The 15953-nt window shown below is 58.7% G+C and overlaps 1 protein-coding gene across 18 annotated transcripts in view; it reads left to right on the top strand.

Annotated features, from left to right (window-relative positions):
• SRCIN1 (SRC kinase signaling inhibitor 1) overlaps nucleotides 1-15953 on the top strand; it is a 69930-nt gene that overhangs the window by 30037 nt on the left and 23940 nt on the right. For 6 of the 18 annotated variants that reach the window (XR_010384665.1, XM_064496018.1, XM_064496009.1 and 3 more), the window contains 9 exons: nucleotides 6105-6164; nucleotides 9702-9897; nucleotides 10518-10716; nucleotides 11163-11256; nucleotides 11746-12608; nucleotides 13682-13774; nucleotides 14022-14065; nucleotides 14364-14551; nucleotides 15689-15864. Coding sequence is in view for 17 of the 18 variants with exons in the window: in XM_064496018.1 (XP_064352088.1) it covers nucleotides 6105-6164; nucleotides 9702-9897; nucleotides 10518-10716; nucleotides 11163-11256; nucleotides 11746-12608; nucleotides 13682-13774; nucleotides 14022-14065; nucleotides 14364-14551; nucleotides 15689-15864 (1913 nt within the window). In the remaining variant the exon portion in view is untranslated. Of the gene's footprint in view, nucleotides 1-1307; nucleotides 1500-1623; nucleotides 1716-6104; nucleotides 6165-9701; nucleotides 9898-10517; nucleotides 10717-11162; nucleotides 11257-11745; nucleotides 12609-13681; nucleotides 13775-14021; nucleotides 14066-14363; nucleotides 14552-15688; nucleotides 15865-15953 lie in introns of those variants that run through there. The other 12 variants (XM_064496016.1, XM_031468226.2, XM_064496010.1 and 9 more) reach the window with 7 other exon arrangements.

Here is a 15953-nt window from a genome sequence, read left to right as displayed (position 1 = left end):
AGTTCATGGTGGCTCTCTCCCATCCCTCTTGCTGTATCCAAGGCTTAGTTTCAAAAGGAAGAGGACCTTGGCACCTAGCCATTTGTTCTGAACCCATTTCCTGATTCCTTATCATGCCTCAGTTTCCCTGATGGGCAGATGGACAGGAACACACTGAGACAGGATTTTAAGGGCTTGGGCCCCCAGCTCAGGCCTGGACATTACTGTGGGGAGGTGGGGGAAAACAGGCATTGAAGCCCCAGAGGGGAGGAGGGGCCAGGGAGTCAGAGTTGCAACTCTGGTCCCCTGAGGGGACCATGACTTGAGGGTAGCAGAGGAAGAGTAGAGGCAGAGAACCCAGTGAGTCGCCTGGGTGCCATCCTCTCTTACCCTCATACCCCATGCCTCCTGGGGAGGGGCAGCAAAGCTTGACTTTTTCGAGGAGAATTAGGAGAAAGAAAAATGTGACAGCTTAGGAAAGGACAAAGCTCCAGAGAACGGACTTTCAGCTGAGTGTAACTCAAGTCTAGTAACAGACTGGCAAGCTTGGCATCACTCACAGGGCACCCAGCCCATTTTCTTTCCCCAGCTCTCGGCTCCGTCTTGACTGAACTTAGGGAGCAGAGATGAGTCTGCCCCTAAGGCTGCATGGCAAGTGAGATGGACTTGTCCTGAGTGGCCAGGTGTGCAGTGGAGGTCAAAGTGGGGCCGAGACAGGGATGGTGATGAGGCAGAGGACAGGTGTGCTCCCCAGGTGGAGGAGATGGAGGGTCTTGGGTTGGGGTGATGGAGGGGAGTGAGGCTGGACTTGGTCATCTCCATTGTCCCAGGTTATGAGATTCCAGGCCTGTCCATATCTGAAATCTGCTCTGATGGAGGAAGGTGGAGAGCTTGAAGGGACCCTCACCCCAGGGCTTCATAGGTCCAGAGGAAAGTGGCTGTGCATATGATCTTGTCTTCACTTTTTACTTACTGCTCATTGCACTTCCCATTCCCATGGCTGGATCTGAGGCTCCTTTGTGTAAAGTGCAGGACCAGAGACGTTCAGCAAATGTCAGAGTCACACAGCAGAGCAGGATCAGAGGCCACCAAGGAAATTTCTAGGTCTCCCAGGCTTGGCTGGGAATTGAGTCACAGGAGAGCCAGAAGGGCAACGGTGCACAGCTGAGACCCTGGTGGTGAGAGGCTGTAAGCTCAGAGGGTGGCGAGTCGGGAGGCAGGCCACGCTCCTCCCCTCACACCCTAGGCCAGACCGTTGGGAGAGGGGTCCTGAAGAGAATCCTGGGAGGGGACCAGAGGCTAGACTCCAAGCCGCAGCCCCTCCCCCGCTTCCATTAGGCTGTCTAACCTCCCTCCCTCCTGCTGCAACCCGAGTCCCGGGCGGCGGGCCGGCGTATCGGGTGACCGCGGCGACGCAGCCACCAGCCTCCGCCGTTCCTCGGCGGGGCTGCGCCGGCGGGGCCGCGCCGGGGAGGGGGCCGGAGAGAGGATGTGCACGGCGGCGCGCCGTGCAGCGCCAGGTGGAGTCGCGGTTACCGGGGCGACCGGGGCCCGGGCCGGCTCGGCGGCGGCGGCGGCGGCTCTCGCATTGCAGCAGAGGGCACCCGCGGCGGCGGCTGCGGAGGCGGCCCGGAGAGGGAAGAGCCCGGGTGGGTGGGTGTAGGGGGCCGCCCTCCCTCCGCCACCCGACGCGGGACCTGGGGCTGGGGGCCCGGCGCATACACCTGTGGCCGCAGGTAAGGGGGAGCGGCCGCGGGGGCGCGGGCTGCAGCCTCGGGTTCCGCGGGGTCTAGGGCGCGGAGATGGGGAGCCCGCCCCATGGATTGGAGGGGCGGTCCGGGGGTGGGGGGCGCGCAGGCCGTTGCGGTTCCGGATCTCTGAGAAACGCCCCCTCCCCTCCTCCATCGCGTTGGCAGCCTTCCGCAGGAGCCCCGCCCCCACCCCGAAATGCGGCTGGCGTCCCCTCCCCCAACCTCGGAAAGTCATGACCTTTCCGGGGTGCGCCCTCGCCCCCGACTTAACGGAGGTCCCGCAGCACACACCCCCACCTCACGCACTCTGCATCGGGAAGGGATCGGTGACCGTGTGGATGGGCACGCCAGGGGAGGGGGTGGTCGTGCACGTGCGTCGAGGTGGGAGACCGGCGTCGTCGGGGGGGGAGGAGTTGAGGAGCCCGAGCCTTGGCGGGGGGTGTGGGGCGAGTGTTTACGTGGACGCATGTTCACAGGAGTTGAGAGGTGGGTGTGTGAGCTGGGGCACGCGGAGCTAGGGGACTAAAGAGCGGGGATGCGACCTATAGGTTTTCCTCCCTCTCGAGAGGATGCGTCGTCGTCGTCGTCGTCGTCGTCGTCGTCGGGGCTCGAGGTCAGGGAGGGGTCACGCACTCACCTAGCCTACAGGGCACGTCTGCCCAGGACTGAGGAGAGACCTCAGCTGGCTGCGCTAGGGCTCCCGAGGGACACGGCCCCACCCCTCCCAGGGCAGGAGAAAGGGCCAGCTGCTGGCGGAGGGAAGGACACCCCCCCCAACTGGGTGCTCAGGGTGGAGAAGGGAGGGAGTTAACTCCTTATCCCCCAGAAGGAAGAAGCTCTTTCCTCTACTCACCAGGCAGCTTGATGACCCTTGGCCCTGGGTCTCCAAGAAGCTCCTCTTTGCAAATTTCTGAAAGCCTTGTCCCTGCAGAGTAGATGGCTGGTTTCCATCTCATCCTCTTAGAACACCTCTCATTGCCCCAGTTGCTGTAAGATTCTTCTCTGCAAGTGATTACCCTGGCAGGGGTTCTCCTACTCAACCCTTTCTTGCTTTCACCCTCTCACTGCCCCCCACCCCAGCCTGTCTCTGAGTGGAGACAGCTTCACCCTAGTTACTAGAGGTTTTTGCTTGGGCTGGGGAGCCAGACCTCTCTTGGACCCTTCCTGCCCTCTGTCCTCCTTCCAGGGGTTCTCTGGTACTGGGGAATTCCCAGAGAAAAGACCTAGAAGGCTGAGCAGTGCTGGGTGCCAGGAGACAGAGAGATGCCAGACAAGCGTTTCAGAACTATCCCCCTCTGCCAGTGGCCTGTCCTGTTTTTCTGGCATTCATTCATGATCAAATATTTGTTGAAAGCCTACTATATACCAGGCACAGTGTGGGGCAGGGCAGGAAGACCAGACAACCAGGAACAGGGTGAGGAGTAAAGGGCGCTGGAGGCTGGAAGAGGAGAACCCTTCTTTAGCAAACAGGCAGAGCCCTCTGCTCTCAGTCACCCAAGGCTGTCCCACGGGCTTAACACCCTGGAAAGAGGCAGAGACAGAGGATGGACGGCATCCCTGAGGACCTCTTCCCATAATGGTTTCTCCCCTCCAAGGACACTGAGTTGCCGGGAGACTCTGTCTCACTCCTGGTGGCTCCAACAGGAGAGAGGATCATCCCTCTCACTTTCCAGAGGTGACGCAGGGGTGGGGTTCACTCAGCGTGCTTTCCAGGCCAGAACCCAAAGTCCTAGGACTCTGATCTCAGCCGCCGTCTCAGTTCGCCAAGCACAAAGACAGCAACTCTTCCATCTTTACCTTCTAGTGGGACTTTGCTGGCCTGTCCCGTGGCAATGATGTCACCCAGTCCTCTCCCCGGGCCCCAGTGAGTGATCCCTCCTTTCCAGGTCTGACTGCCCTGTGGATGTGCCCAGTCTTAGAGTGTGAGGCAGGCCCATGTTGAGGGCATAGCTAGTGTAGCTGTAGCCAGGCCCCATCCCTGTCTTCCTTCCAGAGATATGAAGTGGGCCTCAGCCATCTTCACGTACTGAGTCCCAAGTGTTGACTTCTGGGGGCTGGGGTGGGGAAGATCTCTGCTTCTTTTGAATCAGAAGTTGACCTACCCGACACGTGATACCTGGGACATCATGGACATCGCACAGTGGCTAAGGTGGCCAGAGGCACCATGACCTGGCTAGCTAGGGGGTGGCAGGATGAGACTTTCTCTTTGTATGTGTACATACAGTGAGTGTTTCGCTTTTGTGTTTCTGCAGCTGGGTGTGTGTGTGTGTGTACATATGTGTGAATGGGAATCCATGTCTCTGTGTGTTTCTGTGATTCGTAGGGGCTAGGGGTGTGTGAACGGTGCCAGCGCCTCTGTGATTCTGACTGGAGTGGTGCTTGTGGGAGTGTGTGTGAGCAAGTCAGTGTCCTGTGTGTGGGGGTGCATGTTTTATATGAGTGGGGGTGATCCTCATATGAGTATCTCTGTCTCTGAGTTTCTGTTTGTTTCTGGGGTTGTTTATAACCGTGGAGGGCTTTTCTCCAGGGGCGTGTGTCCTTCTGTAGGTGTGTCTTTGTTGCTCTGGGTGTGTTTATAGCGATGTCCTTATCGGACACTGCCTGCGAGTCTGCACGCAGCGCTGTGTGGGGCCTGGTGTTGCAGGCCATTCTGGGTGGCCTGTGCATACACGGTGTGATGGTGGTGGTAGGTGAGGGATGGCCACCTTCTCTGCAGAGCTGTCCATCGCCGCCGGGGCTGCAGACATGACTCTCATCATAAACCTTCCCATGCCCTCTGCCTGGGTCTGCCACGCCCCCCTCCACCTCCACGTGTCCACTCCCCCGGCTACCCCTCCCCTTGCCAAGGCCACAGGCAGCTGTGACTAGAGCCTGTTACTCCAGCCCCTCCCCTCCCCTCCCCTCCCCTCAGCACCTGTGGTTATCCTCTGGCACCCATGGAGGTGGCATGTATCCACAGATTGTTCCAGGCACTGGTTAGGGCACAGACTTTGCTGTCCCCTTCCTCTGCCTGGCATGTGACTGTTATTTTGCATCTCTTGGAGTCCTGCTGGGGGGAGAGGTGGGGACTGTGGCCCAAATGGGACTGTCCTGGTGAGTAAACCTCTTCATCCCAGCCCCAGCTTGGCATCCCCTCCACCCTAGAGATCTGAAGCCTCCACCTCAACAGTGCCCCTCCCCAGCTCCTTCCTGCCATTCATGAAAGTATTCAGGTGACTCAGGACATCCTGCCATGGTGTCCTCCCCCCATCAGGGACCCGCAGTGTCCCTCTGCCAGTGGCTCTGAAGCCTAGGGAATCTTGTCCGCTGGTGCCAGGCACCCCAGGGCCAGGCCATCTGCTGCCTCTGTTTTCCTGCTGAGGCTGGCACCGGTCAGCAGGGTGCCCTCAGCTTTGCCAAGAACCAACTCAGCCTCCAGGCCACTCCTCCCTTGTCCTAGGCCATCTGGAGGGGCCTTCTGGTCTCTAGGGAAGTCAGGGTGACCCTAGGTCATTGTGAGTGAGGGGGAACCTGAGGCCCCTCATTCTAGGGGAGCAGGGAGCCCTCCTCACTCATCTGTCCTGCCACAGGACACTGCCACGCTGCCTTGATGGCCACGGCTCCCCATCCATTGCCTGGTGCTGTGGGGTAATTGGCATGGTCCACTTTTCCCTGTAATCCAAGGCCATCATGTTATACAGGCCTCCTTGCCCTGGCCTTTACCCCCAGCCTCCTTCTTCCACTCCCTGCCCCATCAGCCCTCCTGGGTCCAGTTCCCATCCCACTCTGTTTCACTCAAATGCTTTCTGTTTGTCCACCCAGTCAAGTCTAAATACTTTAGCTTGACATTCAAGGGCACCCTCTGGCCCCAGCCCCCTCTTTGCAGCCGAAGCTAGGCTATTCCCTCAACACACTCTCCATGTGCCCACCCCAGGCCCTTGCCCATGCTGTCCCTCTGCTCAGCCAGCCTTTCCTCCCAATCTCCAGCTGCTCATTTTTCAAGGCCCAGCTCAAATGCCACCTCTTCCTGGAAGTTTTCCCTGGCCCGCCACAACCAGATGCCATTACTCTGACCCCGCAGCTCTGCTTCATCTCTGCCAGTATCTTGTGTGTTCCTTCCGTCACGGTCATCTGCGTCTTTTCTTGCCTGTAATTCTCCAAGGACAGTTACTGTGACTAGATTGCGTGGCTTATAAACATCTGGGACGGTTCTCCCCTGTCCCAACCAGCAGGCCTGGAGCCTGCTCAGGGCCATCCTGAATCTCAGTAGAGCATGGGATGTACCAGGCATTGCCACCTTCCTGTTCACGGGAGGGTGGAGGGCCCACGTCCCAGGGCTGAGTGCTGAGCACCAAGGGTCTCTAACCTATCCCTCGTCCTCCTCTCTCCTCCCAGCCCCTGCGTAACCATCTCTTCTCTTATTTCCATCAGCAGCCAAACTACTGGAGTTTCAAGGTCAGTGCATGGTGCTTCTGCTTCTGTGACAACTGCATGTGCTGTCCCGCCCCTGCCCCTCCCTGCCCACGCTTTGCACAAGGGTGTGCATCTGCAAGGTGTGGGCGGTGGGCCTTGGGGCTGCAGGCTGTGGCTGCTGCTTTGAGAGAGTCTGGGTTCGCCTGCCAGGGGCTTGTGGATCCAGCATGGGAGTTTGTGCCACTCCTGCTAGAGATCTGGGCTGGGGATACTCAGGCGTTTCCCTGAATAAGACAGGCATGTCCGCCCCCCAGCCTGGAGAGACTGCTGGCTCTGAGGGAGGGCCCTGTTCTTTGAACTCAGATTTCATCTTCCAGGGAGGCCCTGTGACTATGATGGGTCCCTCATCCCTTTCCTACTTTCCACTTTGGGGAGCTGGTCAGTGCCCGGCAAGAGACTCAGAGCCCTGCACTCCCAAACCTGTTGCCCAAGTGGAGGGCTGAGCTCAGGGATGGTGCCTTCCTGCCTCCTCTGGAGAGTTTGGACTATCCACAGCCTGAGAGGCATCCTACTGACCCCTGGGGGGAGCACACCCCGGCACCCAGGCTCAGAACCGAACAGAGTTAGACTGCTGCCTGTGCCCTGGAGTCTCCGGCCCCTCAAGTCCTGGGCATCATGACAGGGGTGGGAGGCAGGTGTCATCTTGCTCCAAGCATCTTGTCTGCATGCATCATCCCAGAGAGAAGTCCTTGAATCAGAGAATCACAGAATCATGGCATCGAACATATAGCCTTTTTAGAGGAAGCAGTAGAGTGTAGTGGTTCAAAGCATGGGCCCAGGCCCAGTCTGCCTGGTGGGAATTCCAGTCTACTACTAACTAGCTGGGTGACCTGGGGCAAGTTACATAATTTCCTGGCTTTGGTTTCTCCTCCATAAAATGGAGCAATATCTGCATCAGAGAGTTTTTATAAAGATAGAAGAAATGTAAGATCGAATGTCCTAAGCACAGTGCCTGGCTCATAGTGAGCCTTACCTCATTAGCTGTTAGAATCATGGATACCGACTAGACTCCCAAATCAGAACCACCTTGGGAACCTGTCAAAAACCTTGAACCTCAGACTCCAACCCCCAGAGATTCAGATTCTATGAATGTGGGGCCCTGAAAAGAGTGGTTTTAAAAGCACTCAACTGATTCTGCTCCAGTCTGTGTACAGCTTTTGGGAACCTCAGCTTCTAGTCTGACTGCCCCTACTCAAGGTTCCATCTGTCTGATCTCTGACCAAGAGTCATCGGCTTCTCCCTGGAGCATCTACAGGGACCGGTGCTCACTGTTTCCCTCTTTGGGAAGCCCCTTCCTATCTTTGGAGAGCTCTGCTTGAATTACTGTTTTGTTCTCTTGCCATCTCCCTTGTAGTGAGGAAGTCCTTCTGGATGTCTCGGTTTTTTCTGCCCTGTTGTCCCAACCTAGGGCTGGAGAGAAGCGCTAATGGGCTTTCTCTCTTCTCAAAAGGGTTTTCTACAAAAACTGAGAATGGAAAGGTGCCTAGAAGACCAGGATGGAGGCAGGAACTGGCGGGGCAGGGAATGTGGGCATCTCTTCTCCCAGGATTCCTTGGGCAGGGGGCTGCCTTCTCAGGCCCTAGGATCCCTACCCCACTTCATTCTGGCCCCTGTTCCATCTTCTTATTGGCCACTCACTTGTGTCCCCGCCAGGCACTCTGGCTACCCCTACGCTTCATCCCTGTTAGCTGCCTTATTCTGCCTGAATTCTATAGCCCCTCATCCACACCAGCCTGGCAACCACTGACCTTCCAGTTGCCTGGCAACCCCATGACCATCAGACCAGGCCTGTTTCCCCACACAGCGGTGAGACAGAGGGCCATGGCTGGCACTGGTGATCAGCCTAGAACTCAGCTGCAGGGTCCAAAGTCTGGGCACAGACATCCCCCAAGTGGGCCCAGTTCCTATGCTGCCTCCCTCCTCCCCAGACCCATGCCCACCCACTGGTCAAGGAATTGTGTTTGAGGCTGGATGCCCATTAAGGTCCTCGAATCTGACCTGCTACATCCCTAAGCCCTTGAGGCCACTTTGGGGACAGCTGGGCATATTGCCCATCAGAGGAAGATGCTCTCTCTTTCTGAGAGTACTAATCTGATTGGAACATTAAATTGAGTTAATCTGAAAATGGAGATTAATTAGGGGTTAATCAGGATTTGGGAAAGGAGGGAGCTTAGGAGGAGAAGAAATGACTCCTTTTAAGAGAGACTTTTACTGTCTTTTTAAGTTATAAATGTGATATATTCTGACTGTGCAAAAGTCATCCAGCAGAAAAATGTGTAATGTAAAAAGAGAAAGCTCTGTCTCAACCCCAAAATAACCAATGTTAATGGTTTTGAGTGATTTGTTGTTTAAAACGGGCAGTTTATCTCATAGAAAAATAAATTAGGCAACATGATTTTTTCTTGATAATATATATATATATTATACATATAACACAGGTATATAATGTTACATAACATAGAATGATGTAGATCTGATTCCTTATCTTTCTCCCTATTTAAATAAATGAGTTTCCAACAGCAACCAGGTTTGAGGGAAGGGGCTAGGGCATACTGTCAGGAGTGCCCCAGTGACAGCTCTGCTTCAGCCAAAAGTAGGCTCCTGAAGTGCAATTGAAATCCTGGTCACCCCTCCCTCCCTCAAAGAGAGTAATTGAGCTGTCCCTGGGGCAGGGAATGGTCCCTGGGTGACACCTTTCCTAGCCTCAGTTGTAGCTTCAGGGCAAGGAGCTGCCCTGCTGGGTACTGGAGGAGACCTTTCCAGGAGGCCAGCCAGGCAAGGTGGCTGTGTGGCAGCATGTGCCATGCAGGGAGGGGCTGAGGTCTGGCACTGATGCCATGTGCTTGTGTGGACCGCACTGGGCTGAGCATGCGCATTGCATGTACTAGGCAAGTAGTCTGTTTGAAACTGAGGTCCAGCTAGCTTTGGGAGGTTTAGGGTGGTTTTCTCAGTCGCCCTAGATCCAGGACATTGTGCCCACCTCTGTAATTGCTCATGCCTCCCAGAGCTGGGATCCTGTGGGCCGTAGCTCTCTATTTCCTCCCTGGGCCCTGCTTCCCGCTCCCACCCCAACCCTCTGAACTCCACGAAGTATAAATTCACCGCTCACAAAACCGCTGCTTAATTAATGTCTGGAACTAATGCCCCAATTTGCTCAACGATTCTGCTGCTCACCTCGGTGACAAATTTGTGTTGTTGTTCTTTGGGAGCTCAAAATAGCAGGTGTGCCCATGGCTCCGGCTCAGATGGTTTCTGATCTGGCTTCCCAGGGTGCCTGAGTCCTTTGCCCACTCCTTACCTGCTGAGTGTCCCAGGGAGGCTAAGGCCCCAAGAGGCTGGGGAACTCTCCTGCAGCCACACAGCGAGTCTGGAATCCAGGAGACCCCTGTGGGTGTGTGTGTGGGGGGGGGGGGGGTGGGTGTGTGTCTTGCTGGCTGGCTGGGGCTCCCCTGGTTGGGAGCAGTGGACAGAGAGAAGGGGCTCATGCCTGGTTCCCCTCACCCGGCCCTGCCCCTGCAGACCCGCAGCTCACGCCACACTCAGGGAGCCCAGCCTGGACTGGCAGACCAGGCAGCTAAGCTGTCCTACGCCTCGGCTGAGTCACTGGAGACCATGTCGGAGGCAGAGCTGCCCCTGGGCTTCAGTAGGATGAACCGCTTCCGACAGAGCCTGCCCCTCTCCCGCTCAGCCAGCCAGACCAAGCTGCGCTCACCAGGTACTGCCCAGCTGCCCTGTCCATCTTCCCTCCCAGCCACTGGCTCCTCCCTCTGCTCTGCTCCGCCTTGGAAACCTCGTGTCCTCTTCACTACCCAGCCTTTCCTTAACCATCTTTCTATGAAGCCTCTGGCTCCCTTCCTCCCAACTCATGCCCCTGGCAATCTTCTCTCAGAGCCTCTCCTTCCTCAGCTTCTCTCTTCCCAGCCTTCCTCCACCTCCCTCTTCCCTCACTTCTCCTTCCCTCAGCATCCCCTGCATCTGCTGCCCTCTCTTTCTCCAAGCTTCTCTCTCTGTCCCTCTTCAGCAGCCCCTCTTTCCTTCATCCCCTCCCTTCTCACCTCTCTCCCCATCAGCAACGACTTACTCTGTTTCTGCCCCACCTGCTCCTGCCTCCAATTCCACTTCCTTGTCCAGACTCCAATCTGCCTAGGGTCGGGGAGGTGCCTTGAGAGGCCGACAGCATGAGGAGTGCCTGGGTGCACCTGCACTCTGGGGCAGCGTCTGGCCTCAGACCCTGCCTCTGCGGGACCAGCGAGGCTCCCGAAGGCTCCCTGGGCCGGCGACGTGGTGATGGTAGTGGTGGTGGCACTGACAGAGAGCCTGGCGTCTCCTTCGTAGGGGTGCTGTTCCTGCAGTTCGGGGAGGAGACTCGGCGCGTGCACATCACGCACGAGGTCAGCAGCCTGGACACGCTGCACGCACTCATCGCGCACATGTTCCCGCAGAAGCTCACCATGGGCATGCTTAAGTCGCCCAACACAGCCATCCTCATCAAAGACGAGGCTCGGAACGTCTTCTATGAGCTGGAGGATGTCCGGTGGGCGTGGCCCCCGGGGGGATGGAGTGGGCTTCCCCCATTCTCCTCCTGGGGCAGGGGTGGGGGTCTCGACTCCGCAGGCCATTCCCCAACCCGCTCCTGACCCAAACTTAGCCCCTCCCATCTCCTCCCGGAGCCCTACTGCCCCTCCCCTTTCTTCGGTCGCTGGCCCTACCCTCCCCTTTGTATCTTCCACCCCTGCTGGTTGGCTTTGGTTTGAGCTACCTTGAAAATGGCGCGTGAGGCCGAGGAGGTGGGCGGGTGGAAGCTGCTGGGTGTGGGTGTTGGCAGGCAGCCTGAGGCACGAGAACCATTGAGCAAGTATTTAGGAAGGGGTTGGGGCTCCTGGCCCCTCTTGCCACTCTTCTTTCTTCTGCCTCGAGTAGCTGCCCCTCCTTATCGTAGGGCTGGGGGATGGTGACCTTCTGCACCCCTCCCTCCCCCAGGGACATCCAGGACCGCAGTATTATCAAGATCTATAGGAAGGAGCCACTCTACGCCGCTTTCCCTGGCTCACACCTCACCAACGGGGACCTCCGGGTATGGCTGGGGATGCCCAGGGCATTGGGGAGGCTGTACAGAGCCTAGTCACATGTCACCGGGGACCAGGGCCAGCTTTGGAGAAGGGAACGTGGAGGCTGAAGCAGAGGGTGGCCTCCATTAATTGTGGGGTCATGGAGGAGTCCCTCCCTTCATCTGCCATTTTCCCCTCTTGTCCGATCAAGATCGAACAGCCTCTAAATAGTGTTTGAGGCCTCTCTCAGGAACCACCCTTCCGTTTTTGCTTCTCCATCCCTCACCATAGGGTGGCTGGGGGTTGCTCCTCTTGTGCCTCTCCACCTGCCACTTCTTCCCCTGTGCTGGGAGCCCTGATGGGAAAGGGGCCCAAGGGGCAGCAGGAGGGAGGGAAGGCAGAGAACAGAAGGGACTTCCTAAGCGTCAGAGGGGAGCCGCTGGCTCCTCAAGCAAGGGGCAAGAGATCCCTTTTGTGACCAGTCCTGTGGGGTTCCGGGACTGTCTCCTGCACAGAGAGAGATGGTGTATGCGTCGCGGGAGTCATCACCCACGCGGCGCCTCAACAACCTGTCACCGGCGCCGCACCTGGCGTCCGGTTCGCCGCCGCCAGGGTTACCGTCCGGGCTGCCGTCGGGGCTGCCGTCGGGCTCGCCTTCGCGCTCACGCCTCTCTTACGCCGGGGGGCGCCCGCCCTCCTACGCCGGCAGCCCGGTGCACCACGCGGCGGAGCGGCTGGGAGGTGCCCCCGCCGCCCCGGGAGTCAGCCCGAGCCCCAGCGCCATCCTGGAGCGGCGCGACGTGAAGCCGGATGAGGACCTGGCGGGCAAAGCGGGCGGCATGGTGCTGGTGAAGGGTGAGGGCCTTTACGCCGACCCCTACGGGCTGCTCCACGAAGGCCGCCTGAGCTTGGCCGCGGCCGCTGGCGACCCGTTCGCCTATCCCGGCGCGGGCGGCCTGTACAAACGCGGCTCGGTGCGCTCGCTCAGCACCTACTCGGCCGCCGCGCTGCAGTCCGACCTGGAGGACTCGCTGTACAAGGCGGCGGGCGGCGGCCCGCTGTACGGCGACGCCTACGGCTTCCGCCTGCCGCCCTCGTCGCCGCAGAAGCTGTCCGACGTGGCGGCGCCCCCTGGAGGCCCCCCGCCGCCGCACAGCCCCTACTCGGGGCCGCCCAGCCGCGGCTCACCGGTGCGCCAGTCCTTCCGCAAAGACTCGGGCTCCTCGTCGGTCTTCGCCGAGAGCCCCGGAGGCAAGACCCGCAGCACCGGGGGCTCATCGACGGCCGGGGCCCCGCCTCCCGAGCTCTTCCCCGGGCCCGGAGAGCGGCCGCTCGTTGGGTTTGGGTCGCCTGTGCCAGCCAAGGATACGGAGACCAGGTGAGGGACGCTCGCGAGGCTCCGGGCTGCACGGGTGACGTGGGGAGAAGGGCACAGCCGTCTGTGGCTGATTGTGTCCTGAACTCTGAAACCCGGAGTCCTTTGTAGATCCGAAGTAGTCTTGAGGGGTCGCCAGAGTATCTTGGATGTGACAGGGAAGGCACTGGAGAGACGGACGTGCCATTTCCTGTCTGCCTGCAAGGCCTGAGAACTGGACAAGAGGGCCCCAGAGAAGGATTCTAGAGACCTGGGTTTGCATCCAGGCCATAAGACTCAGTTTCTGCAACTAAAATTGAGGCTGAAGCAGCACTCTAGTGCCTTTCCTGCTAGACACAGAATGTGAGCCATGAGAGCTGTCCAGCACAGGGCCGGCTGAAGTCCACCGGGGTGGGGGTGCTGGTAACACATTTCTTTGAGTAGCCTCTCAGCTAGGGAACTCTTGTCCATCGTTCAGCTCCCTCCTAAGGGTATAGGGCTGGAGGAGGTAACCAGGGCACTGACCTGCCCTACTCTGCCCTCACGTAGCAGTGCTGAGAGATGAGGAGAAGCCATTTATTCACACAGTTCTCTTGTGGCCTGTGTGCCAGGCACTGCACTGAGCACTATCTATGCCAAGTTGGGCAAACCAGGTTCCTGCCCTGTCTAGTGAGGGAGACACAGTAGAAAATATTTGTTCTTCCCTTGGGAGGGTGTACACAGACTCCTCAAGGCTACTGGGGACTCTGAGATGGCTTCAGAGAGGAGGCAGGGAGGAGGGCATGCCTGGCAAGGGGAAAACATGTGCAGATGCCTACAGAGGCTGCGGTGGGGCCCAAAAGGGAGCCAGTGATGAGAGATGAGGCTGGAGAGGGTCGGGGGTGACTGTCATATGGTGAAGGGCCTTACCAATGTTAGGTGAGGGGCTGTGGGCTTGATCCTTAGGCATTGGGACCCTTTGAATTGTCTGTGTGCTGGCGGCTGGGGAGGGAATGTTATTTCCTGTAATTATCAATTATCAATTCCAAGAATGGGGGGCTCAGCAAGAGGGACCCTATGTCCAGAGAAGGGGTTGCCAAAGCCACCATCTTCTCCAGGGAGCGCATGGAGGCCATGGAGAAACAGATTGCCAGCCTCACAGGCCTGGTGCAGAGTGCCCTACTGCGAGGCTCGGAGCCTGAGACCCCCAGGTGAGGCTCTTACCCCAACATCACTGCCAGGGCCTGTGGTTGGGGCAAGAGGAAGGGAAAGTGAGCAGCAGGAGCCCTGGACTAGGTCTGCTAATGTCTCGTGTTGCCCTGAGTGAATTCCTTTCCTTCCCTGGGACTCTATCCTGAGATCAGGGGAGTGGAGGAGATTATGTTAAGGTCTCACCCAGCTTCGATGGTTTGGGGCCAGCCTGGATCCCCAGATGGCAATCTTTTCCTTGTGCCACAGTGAGAAGATTGAAGGCTCCAATGGAGCAGCCACTCCCTCAGCACGTGAGTGACCCTTCCCCCATCCCCCACAGGTCCTTGCCCTTGCCTCAGATTCTTAATCTGTAAAGTGGCTACATCAATAGGCTTCAGTGGATAAATGAGTAGTCACCTTAGCCCAAGATGTCTTTGCTCTGGTGCTTTGCTCCCCACAGAAGGGCTGACCACTTCTTGCCGCAGGGAGCCAGAGCCACGTCTCTCTCTGGCTGCTGTGTGGGGCCAGGAGTGGGGAGAACCTTGCCCTGGCCCCTCCCAGGCTCACAATTTATTCCCTTTCTCCCATCTTCATGGCTCCTCTCTGCAGCCTGCGGGTCAGGCAGCCGGAGCAGTGGGGCCACCCCAGTGTCCGGCCCTCCCCCACCCTCGGCCAGCAGCACCCCTGCGGGACAGCCCACTGCCATCAACCGTTTGCAGATGCAGCTGCACCTGCGTGGCCTGCAGAACAGCACCAATGACCTGCGTAGCCAGCTTCAGCAATTGCGGAAGCTCCAGGTACCACCCACTCCGGGGCCTGGCCCCGTGCCCTGCCCCTTCAAACCCCGCCCCGCCAGAACCCACTCACTTGCGCCAAAACTCCTTCCCCAAAGTCTGTCCCAGCCCGAGTCCCTCGCCGCTCACTGTGCTGCTCTCCGAAACCTTCCTGGAACTCCCGACACCTCGCTGAATCTCTACTCCATCACCTAGCCCATCCCTCGCCCGTGTTCCTCTCACTGAGCCCCCTTTTCCCCTTCCCTGAATCCTCACCGCACTCCTGGAGTCCACGCCAGTAAGTCCCTTCCTCCTGTCAGGATCCCGCAGAGCTGTCCTGGTCCCTTTCTACCCCGCATTCCTTCCCCCTTCTCCTCCCTTGGCCTGAAGCCCTTCCCCCAGGTCCCCTCAGCTCTCCCTTCCTGAGCCCGCACAGTCTTCCGGAGCCTGCCCCGCCTGGCAGATGGTCCCACCAGTCAGGAGCCTGGCATCACTGTGCCCGCTCCTCGAGAGGGCCCCAGGGCCCATCAGGTGAGAATAATGAGCAGAGACAGGCTGGAGAATGGGCAGAGAGATGCCATCTGGGCAATGGGTAAGATCTCACCCACCCCCACCATTGCCCCAACTCGGACTTAGAAGTGGGTTCGAACGTTTAGTTTCCTGTCCCAGCCACGGAAACTCTTATCAAACCTCAATGCTTGAGTCCTTCATCGAAGCCACAGCCATGCGGCCGCAAGGTGGGCAAGGCCCTACGTAGGGCCACCCCTTGCCCCCCAGATACTTTTCTCCCGTTCTCCTGCCTCTGGCTTTACCCAGAACATAACCTTGTCCTCCGCTCTTCACCATCTTACCCCTTCGCCGCAGTTATCGGCTACAGCCATGCAGCCGCACCCTCAGCATGGCCCACCTTGGCACTCCTCCCTCCACTATCCCCAGGCTGTTCCCCTCCTGCCTCTATTCTTCCCCAGAACTTAGCTCTCGGCCTGTGCCCTCCACCAACCCACCCTTTCACTGCTGCTCAGGCCACAGCCGAGTAGCCGTATCTTCTGTGGAGCCCGCCCGGCGTCGGGCTGTCCTCTGCTCGCCTCCTCTCGGCCCGCTCCCTGCTGCGCGCCTCCTTTCCCTCCCACCCCCGTCCATCCGTCCATCTGCGTCCCGCAGCTACAGAACCTGGAGTCGTTGCGCGCGCTGCTGAAGGGCACGGAGGCGGAGCTGAGCATGCGCGTGTCGGAGGCGGCGCGGCGGCAGGAGGACCCGCTGCAGCGGCAGCGCACCCTGGTGGAGGAGGAGCGGCTGCGCTACCTCAACGACGAGGAGCTCATCACACAGCAGCTCAAGTGAGGCGGGGCCCAGCTGCGGGGGGAGGGCTTGGGGTGCAGCTTGGGTGGCCCGAAGCCTGGTTCCCGGGGAGGCGCAGCTCCCTTCC

The sequence above is a fragment of the Camelus dromedarius genome, chromosome 16, assembly GCF_036321535.1.
Source record: "Camelus dromedarius isolate mCamDro1 chromosome 16, mCamDro1.pat, whole genome shotgun sequence".
Taxonomy (NCBI): domain Eukaryota; kingdom Metazoa; phylum Chordata; class Mammalia; order Artiodactyla; family Camelidae; genus Camelus; species Camelus dromedarius.
Note: the sequence above shows the minus strand (reverse complement) of the source record. Positions and strands in the feature narration are given on the sequence as shown.